This window comes from Squalius cephalus (assembly GCF_949319135.1).
Source record: "Squalius cephalus genome assembly, chromosome: 2".
Classification (NCBI taxonomy): Eukaryota; Metazoa; Chordata; class Actinopteri; order Cypriniformes; family Leuciscidae; genus Squalius; species Squalius cephalus.
The window spans coordinates 6271274-6281340 of record NC_137123.1 but is presented as its reverse complement, the minus strand read 5'-3'; the positions used below and the strand labels follow the sequence as shown (position 1 = coordinate 6281340).

Sequence of the window (10067 nt, the reverse complement as noted above, 5' to 3'; positions counted from 1 at the left end):
CAACACTATATATGTTTGGTATCATTTGAAATGTCTCAGTGTGAAATGTCTCATCCTCACAGAAGTAATACTGTTTTTAGGAGTTTATCTTGCTTTGTGGTGAGTGAGTAGTGCAAGTTCCCCTCTGTCCTCAGTAAGGTGTAAACTATACCAAAGTCTGCGAGCGTGATTAACGCAGATTCCCATTGTTAGCACGTTTCCATTTGAAAGAGTTTCTGTCTTGGTCTGAGTATTTAAATAAATGCTGAAAAAGGCGATTCGGGTGTCTCTCCTACTAATACTGCTCATGTCAACCTGTGATGCTTTCTCAAGATTCACTGATGAATAAAAAGTTAAAAAGAACAGCATTTATTCAAAATGTGCCCAAGTTATATAATTATATATGTATATGTGTGTGTGTGTGTGTGTGTGTGTGTGTGTGTGTGTGTGTGTGCGCGTGTATATATATAATCAAATACAATCAAAAAGATTTTAATCAGACATTAAGTAACATACTTTATTCTTTGGTATAAAAGGCACATTCAGGAGACGTACAAGTTAGTGTGTCAAACACGTAAAAGAAAGAGGAGTGTTTTTACTCATTTATTCATTTTACTGCCAGTTCTTGAGTTAGCACATGAAATGTCACGTAAACATTAGTTTGCAACACAAGTATTTCTTTGCTAGCTAGCCTTAAAATGATTCAGTTTAATCGTTTTCTGTTCCCCTATAAATCTCTCAAGGCAACTGAAAATAATAGAAAATCTAAACAAAAGTAAAACACTAGTGTGTGGTTCACATGACGGGAAACGTCCATCAGGACTGAGCTGAACAAGCAATAAATTAGTCGTCTGCAAGCAAACTATCAGATAAAAACATGCCGATCTGATTCTCACCATAATCTGGGATGCACACAGAGAAAGTCAACGCTCACTGAAATCATGTGAGATAATAAAGGAATGAATCACGTACATTGATCCATATTTCACAGATCGGCCAGGACTAGCGTTAAACGAGACCCATCAGATCAGGTTAAAACTATCTAAAACTAATTCATGTCAACAATGTCAAATCATGTTGATTGTCCTTGAGATTCCCTTTCAAATTAATAAACTCGTCGTTTCTGCTCCCAGTCAAGCATTTCAGGACAATCTGAGAATCTACATCCAATAAAACACTGCTTCACTTCAGTCATGTCTCTGAAACCTCCCGGGAGAAGTGTGTGTGTGTGTTAGAGCTCGTCTCGAGCTGTGCTGTCCAGCGGTGACTGCAGGATGTGTGTGTGTGTGTGTGTGTGCTAGAGCTCGTCTCGGGCTGTACTGTCCAGTGGTGACTGCAGGACGTCTGAGTTCTGTGCTCCGCTGCTCAGCTCCTCCTGTTCGCGGCTCTTTCGGGATCTGGCGCGGTCCCAGTCGGTGCGGACGGTCTCGTTGTCCCAGACGGTGGAGGTCTCGGTGTCGCTGATGTATCCCGGGTCGCCGGTGTAGTGCGAGGGGTAAACCAGCAGAGGCTCAGCCGAGAACGCCCGCAGGTCCCGCCGCTGGAAGTGGGACATGTACTCCTCACTGCACAGATCACACGGGACACAACAGTGTTGATATACGAGACGAACAGACAAACAACTGAACAAATGATGGAGAGACAAACATGTCTGAGCCTCAAAGATCAAATAAAAGTTCCTTCTTCCTTTGTTCATAATTATACATTTATTTATTTTATTAGTTTTAAAGTAGTATTATGGTCATCATAATTATCAATAAAAATAATAATAATTTTTTACAATGTTTTATTCTTAAAACTTTTAACAATGTTCCTGTACCTCGGGCAACACGGAAAAGTTGTTCCAGGGTAACCCATACAGCGAGACTATTGGATAACACTGGGAGAGCGTGCCCTTTCCATGCAGAAGCCACAATTGTGGAAAACACAACTCTTCGAAGGAGTTATGCAGAGATATACATATGGACTAACCCAAAGGTTGTACTGCATATTAAATATTGGGGTCACTTAGCTTAAGGGAAGACACAAACTTCCATTTAGGAGCAGCCGTGGAAGAATATACATATGGGATCCCCACAGGAAAATAAAATAATATGCTATAAAACCTAGCCAACGTGTTAGGTGTCGCCCAGCCCGCAGCTCTACAGATATCTGTTAGCAAGGCGCCACGTGCCAGCGCCCAGGGGGATGCAACGCCTCTCGTGGAGTGAGAATGCAACCTGAGCGGGTAAGCCAAGGCAATGGCATCCACCATCCAGTGGGCCATCCTCTGTTTGGAGACAGCCTTTCCCTTCTGCTGGCCTCCGTAACAGATGAAGAGCTGGTCTGAGGCCCTGAGAATTTGAGTTCTGTCCACGTACAGACGCAGAGCGCGAATGGGACAGAGCAAAGCCAGGGATGGGTGTGCCTCCTCCAGGGGCAGCGCTTGCAGGTTCAGTACCTGGTCCCTGAAGTGAGAGGAACACCACTTGACGAACAGGTTCCACTTCAAGGCGTACGCACGTCTCATGGACGGCGCCTGTGCCGAAGCAATGGTGTTAAGTACCTCAGGGGGTAAGTCACCTAGAACACGCCCCGTCCAGGGACCAGACATGGAGTTTCCAGAGGTCCGGATGCGGGTGCCATAGGGTTCCCCATCTCTGAGTCAGAAGGTCCCTCCTCAGAGGAATGGGACAGGGAGGGGCTGTCACAAAGTGCATGAGTTCTGGTAACCTGGTCCGGGTGGGCCAATAGGGCCTGACTTTGCACAGGGGGAACGCATTTTTGCTTTGCTGCCCCTCTTGGCGGGGGCCTGGATGGTGAAAGCAGCAGCTGACCGCCGAGGCAGGATGTGTTTAATCGCCTCAGTCTGCTCTTTGAACAGTCGAGGACTGCTGGGCGAAGTTCTCTACCAAGTCGCCGAAGAGGCCGGTCTGGGACACGGGGGAGTTAAAGAACCTGACTTTGTCTGTCTCCCTCATCTCTGCCAGATACAGCCAGAGATGGATTTCCTGGGACACCATAGTGGACATCATACAACCCACCGACCATGAGGTCACCTTCGTCGCTCGGAGTGCGAGGTCCGTCGCGGCACAAATTTCTTGGAGAACTTGGGGATCATGACCACCCTCATGCAGGTCCTTCAGTGCCTTGGCCTGATGGACCTTCAACAACGCCATGGCATGTATGGCAGAGGCGGCTTCCCCACAGGCCTAGTAAGCCTTGTCGGTTTAGTCCGACGAGTGCTTACAGGCCCGGGAAGGGAGACGAGGCTCCCCCACCAGGTGGATTTAGGGCACAGTTGGATAGCAATGGCCGGCTCCACTGGAGGGATGCGTGTGTTAAACTTAGCCGGCCCGCCATCAAGGGTGGTGAGGGAGGAGGAGCCTTTCTGGCAGTGAAAGATGCCATCCATGACCCAGTGTGCTCCTCATACACCTCCGGGAAGAAAAGAACTGTGGTGGGTGGCTGAGAACCAGCCTAAGCCACCCTGAGAAACCAATCGTCCAGCCTCAAGGCCGTGATTCTCAGGTCACCCACACTACTGCCTGAAGTAACCCTCTGAGGAGTCTCGACCTTAGCTCCGAGATGGTCATTATCCCACAATGGGAGCATGACTCATCCATGAACACCACCTCAGCGTGTTCAATGCCCAGACACGTGAGGCAGCGATCGTGACGATCCCAGGTAACGACAGCATCCAGAAACACACAAGTAGAGTGACATCTTTAAGAAGACGCAGCTCTACTTGTGTAAGCTCTTTCAGGGAACTGCTCTCCTTGGTGCTGAGGCAGGGGAACGGTCACAGCAACACAGACAGGGAAAGTGTGCAGCCTGTCGGATGCGGTCTCTCTTTATCTCTTATCAGCCGTGAGAACGACCTTTGTTTTGCTCAAATAAAAGGCAAAACAGAGAAAGAGAGAAAGAATTTGACCCGTATTGCCAGCACGAGAGGTTCTTCTTGAAGAGCTCGCTCATTCAAACGTCGACAATCTCTGTAGACAGCATTCGAAACGCTCGGCTCCTCAGTGAAAAGCTGAAGTGCAATCGCACCTACTCCTCATTATATATAAATGATTGCAGTCCATTGTGCATTGGCTCGTTTAGTTACACTCAAAGTAGATTGGCTCTCTAGCGAGATTTCTATTTAGTCGGTTCAGTCCGATGTGGTGTCGAACATGACCGACTGAAAGGGAACTGAACACTGGGATTAATGATATGGACAGACAGACAGACAGATGAAGATCTCTCTCTCTCACATGGGGTGTTTGTTGTACATGACGGGCAGGAACTCGTCCACTGGCAGCATCTTCTTCAGCGGTTCGGCCCGCAGCAGCTTCTGCGCTCCACGTAACGAGATCATGTATCCCAGCGTCCAGTAGGAATAATCCCCCTCCACCAGGTTGTGGATTCTGGGAACAGATTTCTCCGGACGGTCCACTTGCATCCGCTTCCGTCCGATATAACTGAGAGAGAGAGAGAGAGAGAGAGAGAGAGAGAGAGAGAGAGAGAGAGAGAGAGAGAGAGAGACGGCTCATGAAAAAATGCATCAATCAATTCATTTCAATTGAAAGTGTGTGTGTTTCCTCACATCAAGTCCCAGTCCAGCCGCTGAGACTGGATCTCATGCATCAGATTCTGCAGGCGACGCTTGAAGAAAATCTCAAAGCGCAGATCGTCCTCGATCACCAGAGACGTCTTCAGTCCTCGATCCACGATCTGACGCAAGACACACAACTGGCTTATAACTGGGTATTTACACAACTTCAGATCTCACAGATATGCCTTTATCATGCCCAAGAAAAATTGAAAAAAAATTGAATAAGAAAAATTAAAAGAATACAATTTAACTGACTAAATAAATAAGTGCAATTTAAATAAATCTTAAAATGTAGTTATATTTTTATTGCAATTAATCTTTTGTCTTTTTCATTTTCAGCATGAATTTTACTTGATAAATGTTTGTTTCTGATAAATATGTGGAAAACTGTATTTTTGTTCTGCACTTTTATCACTGACTCTTGTCTCGTCTGGAATAACTACTTAAAAAACAATGTTTACTGAATTGAGAAACACTTGATGGCTACATTTAATTACATTTAATTAGTTAATATTTACATGAATATTTAAAATAAAATAAAAAAAACATATATAAAAGTATGAGATGCTATTTTGAATCAACATGGGTGTGAAAATTCATGATTTTTCACTGGTTTTGGTATTATTACTGCAGATAAACTGTTTTTTCTTCCATTTTGTTACTGACAGCTGTCTCGTCTAATTACTTGAAAAACTATGCTTTCTCTAAACTCTCTCTCTCTCTCTCTCTCTCTCTCTCTCTCTCTCTCTCACCTCTGTCCAGATGTTGTAGTGCGAGAGAAAGCAGCCCAGTTCTCCTTTAGTGAGCGGCCGGCCGTGATACGGGTCACTGTATCCGGGGAGCATCTCGATCCCCAGCGCCTCCACCTGACTGCTGTTCAGCGCCCTGAAACACACACACACACACACACTCGTGTCAGGCAGTCGGTGTGTGAGAGAGGGGCATTATGGGAAGCTCATGTTTGCAGATGTGTGTGTGTTTGAGACATACTTGCCATCTACAGCGGCGATGATCTTGCACTCGATCTGTTGTTCGTAGAGAGTCCTCAGCATACGATCCCTGCGGTCTGAGCGTCTCAGCAGGTTTATCATGAACACCTCAACACACACACACACACACACACACACACACACAGACACACACACACACACACACACACACACACACACACATTGTAACAATAATAATATATTATAGCGTTCTCTAATTTCATATGAGATCGTATGCAATAAAAATATAATAATATAAAACTAAATAAAAGATAAAACAATTAAATACACTATAATACACAATGAAACAATACAACAAAATAATATAAAATAAAAAACTATACCCTAAAATAAAAAAACTAGTTTATACTACAATATAAAATAATATATAATAATAATATATAAAAAAATATAATATAAAAATATAATTAATTTAATATAAGATATAAAAATAAACAATTTATAATGAGATAATATACTATATACAAATTATGATATAAAACCACATAAAAATAATATAAAATAAATGAATTATACTATAATACAAAATAAAATACAAAAAATATATAAAATAAAAAAATAAAATATTACAGTATTTCATAAAATAATTTAATATAGAATTAAATAAAATAATAATACAATATTAAATAATATAAAATAAAATATAAATACATTCATATAATACAACTTAAAATAAAATAAATCATTTTAATATAAAATATTACAATATAAAGTAACATAAGAAAGCAAAATATAATAAAATAAAATAAACTGAGTTCCTCACCTCATCAAAGCCCATTTTATCGGGCTGTTTAGGAGGAACAGAGAGATAGACGGACGGCTCTGTCGGAGGATTGCGCACTGCAGACAAAACAAATCATCAAGTACGTTTCGTTGCGCTCTCAGCCTAGATAAAACCACTAGAGGAACTTCAAGCAGAAAAACCAGACCAGGGTCATGTGACTCACCCATAATCTCCAGCTGCGCGTGCAGAAAGCTGTCCGCCTCGTCCTGCAAGGTATTCTGGGAGCGCAGGGGCACGGGGAAATACCCATAAGTCTCTCTGTTGCAGAGGTACATCTGAACATCTGCGGGGGGAACGATGTTAAATAGTCAAGCAAAAGTAGCGCGCATGAAAACATGAACATGAATCTGAATTCATGATAACTAGGGTAATTAACTAATATTAACTAATGAGCCTTATTGTAAAGTGTTACCCAATAACTCTGACTATATCAACATGCAATACTGTTGACGAAAAAAGGTGAAACTAAAGTGTTTCTAATTATAAAAGTTAAATTATAAGTTATTATATTTTTATATCATTTTCGCTTTATTTTCATCACCCAAATGTAGAAAGAATATTATGGAATATTGTATAGTATAACCTGCCATCCGCGCAGAGAAGGCGAAGATGATGATGTCATCGAAGGCCCAGCTGTAGTCGGGATGAGGCGGGAAGAAGGCCAGCTGACGGGACGCTTGCTTCCTCAGATCCACCAGGAACGTGGAGTGAACCATGGGAACAGCGAAGCAGCCCGTCCTCTCCTGCCGGCGGATGGGCATGTAGGCCGGCGTACGCTTGTAATAACCCTACACACACAGAAGGTGCACTGTGTCATTTGTAGCGGCATCTAGTGGTGAGGTTGTGAACTGCACCCAACAGAAGTTACGGTGGCCGACAGGAAGTAAGATAAATTAAGAAATTATGTTTACTTTATTATTCAGTAAAACGACGTGTTATTGCGATTATTATTGTTTCTTGTTCTTCATTGTGTCAGTGTTTTATTTGCTGACTTTAGCTAGATTCTTTGCGCGAAGAACAACATAGTGACGAAACGTGTTTGTCCATTTAGGGCCACTGTAGAAACATGTCAATATAAGCGGACCCGCGGTGTGTGTAGATAGACATGGCTCATTCTAAGGTAATAAAAACATAATGGTTCATTATGTAAGGTCTTTATACACCACTGAAAACATAGTTATGTATATATTATATTGCATTTCTGTTAACAGATCCTTCTAAATATTACACACTGCACCTTTAACTCAGACTCTGGCGAAAAAAATTTGGTTCATGACCTTTTTATTCACTGCTAAAGCCCATTCACACCAAGCATGATGACTATATACATAGTGATAAAGTGTTTTGACTGCGCACCCTCTAGACGTGGAACTGTCCCGGGATGTTAAACGATGTTAAATGATGGTCCAACTCGCAGCTGCACTATGATGCTACGGTGGAGTTTATTTACAGTGAAGTAGCGTGAAACAACCATCAAGTGCAAAGTATTTACAAGTGCCGAAGGGGAAAAATAATAATGTAACAAAACAAATACTTCCAACACAAAAGAAAACAAACTACAAAAATATGTAGGGTTCATGAATGTTAATCACATTGTCAGCGTTTGCTCGAACTGATTTGCTGAAATTAAAACAAGGATGAGCGCCATCCAATGAGATTGCCGTTTGCGCATAAGCTCCGCCCACTACAAGAGAAGCCTTTGGCATACGTTCTGTTTGTTCTTAAAAGCTGAATAATATTAGATGAACTCCATTATTACGATTAATTTCGTTAATGCGATTATATCCGTTGGTGTGGATGCTAATATAGTTATCGTTATCGTTCTCGGTGTGAACAGGCTTAAATAATAACTATATCAACAAGCAATATTGTATTGCTATATCAGGTGAAAAAGGTGAAACTAAGACTGTTGTAGTTCTAAAAGTTAAAAAAATAAAAATTAATTTATATCATTGTATCCATTTTATAAAATTTCGTTTTATTTTAGTTGACAAAAGTAGAAAAAATATTATAGAATGTTATATAGTTCTCTATATATTATTATATATTTAATATATAATATAATAAACATTTTTAAACAAACCATGTCAGATGTCGAGAGTTTAAATCCCCTAATCAGAGGTTTTTCTTTAAAGGACCCATGAACACAGGACTAAGACACACACTGACAGGAGGACACGCGTGTGTTTGGTGTCTCCACACACCTGAGAGGTCATGCCACACCAGAAGTTTGAGTACGCGGCTCTGGACTCCAGCATCGGTGCCGCGATCGTCTTGTTCTCCTGCATCAGCTTCCACAACACATCACGGTTGGTCAGCAGATTATCACAGTCCACCGTCTGCAAACAGAGGCATTCGCACGCCATGTCACATGAGCAAACACATTTGCATAGGCCCGCCTCCAGAGCAAGACATCGACCAATAGTATTGCATCATCAAATATCAAGTGGAAGGGTTAGGTTTGCAGGTTTGCGTCTCTGTGCAAGACTTCAGAAGATCCCAGCGGTTTGTGTTAATGGCGTCCCGGATCACGCCGGAGGATTGTATGTTTGTTCGGAGCATTTGACAGATTTGTTTTGTGAATGAGGAACAATATAATGGAGAGTTTTGCAAAGAAACTTTTGTTGAAAGATCAAAGCTCAAGGAAATGATTTCATAATGCTTTGATAATGATGGTTTTATATGGATAATGTTTTTAAAACACTTACATGTGTGTAATAGCGAGTGTGTGTAGATACTGTGTCGTACGCAGTGACGTTAGCCAATCATAACAGAGGCATTTACTGACAAGCTTTAAAGGAGTCGCACCCTAAAAACTGATCATTTCAGACAGAGGCTCAGAATGAGGGATGAAAATAACCTGTTTTCTGCATATATATTTGTTTTTTTTGTGCAAAAACATTTATTAACTTAATAAGATAACCTCAAGGAACATATTAAAAAAAATTTTTTTAAATCCATGTCATCACTCCTTTAATTTTTAAATTCATCTTCATTGCATGTTATTTACAATTAAATAAAAATGCATTATAGTTTAAAAATGTATTAAATGCAATTAGCTTAGAGTGATTTTTGACCCACTTTACTAGGACTAAAGCACATCTTTATATGTAATTTCATACTTCTATTGTTTTTGAAATATGTTTAAAGGACTGCTAGATGTACTGACAATTAACATTTATGCTAAACTAAAATATACTGTACTGTCATTTGTATTGAAACTTGTCATGCATTTAAATATATTTGTAATCACACATTTGTAAGGATGAAGTTGCAACTAAGTAAATTTAGCCAAACTTTGTGGCACTAGCTACTGTATTGTGCATTTGCACAGCAAAAAAAGAAATAAATTGGCCCAGGATGTGTACTATAAATGATATATTACCCATAATTTAATTAATGAATTGTTTTGAAATTGGATTATGACTTGGTTTAAATTTAAATTTATTTTATGGCAGTTATCAAAGGAAAAACGTGGTGCTGTATCCCAGAAATCATTTTTTAACTTGACGTGCCAGTGGTTGATGGATGGTTCTCGGTGAAAAGTGTCTATAATCCTATAATGGAACAAAGTACTTTGACTGAAACACATTCAAACCAGTTGGAAACCTCAAAACTGTGCAGCCGAAGCAGATCACAGAGCTGCAGGAATAAACACGCGCAGAAATAACAGACACACTGTACAGTGCTGCTAACTTTAGCTGAGCGAACACAC

General features: G+C 41.0%; 1 protein-coding gene across 1 annotated transcript in view; it reads right to left on the bottom strand.

Moving 5' to 3' along the window:
- Window positions 1–456: 456 nt before the first annotated feature.
- colgalt1b (collagen beta(1-O)galactosyltransferase 1b) overlaps window positions 457–10067 on the bottom strand; it is a 15920-nt gene continuing 6309 nt past the window's right edge. Inside the window, exons 4-12 of the mRNA XM_079864481.1 lie at window positions 8557–8691; window positions 6936–7140; window positions 6516–6635; window positions 6332–6408; window positions 5549–5655; window positions 5311–5443; window positions 4550–4677; window positions 4218–4424; window positions 457–1544 (exon numbers count right to left, since the gene is read on the bottom strand). Coding sequence (XP_079720607.1) covers window positions 1277–1544; window positions 4218–4424; window positions 4550–4677; window positions 5311–5443; window positions 5549–5655; window positions 6332–6408; window positions 6516–6635; window positions 6936–7140; window positions 8557–8691 — 1380 coding nt within the window. The 3' untranslated portion in view covers window positions 457–1276. The remainder of the gene's footprint in view (window positions 1545–4217; window positions 4425–4549; window positions 4678–5310; window positions 5444–5548; window positions 5656–6331; window positions 6409–6515; window positions 6636–6935; window positions 7141–8556; window positions 8692–10067) is intronic.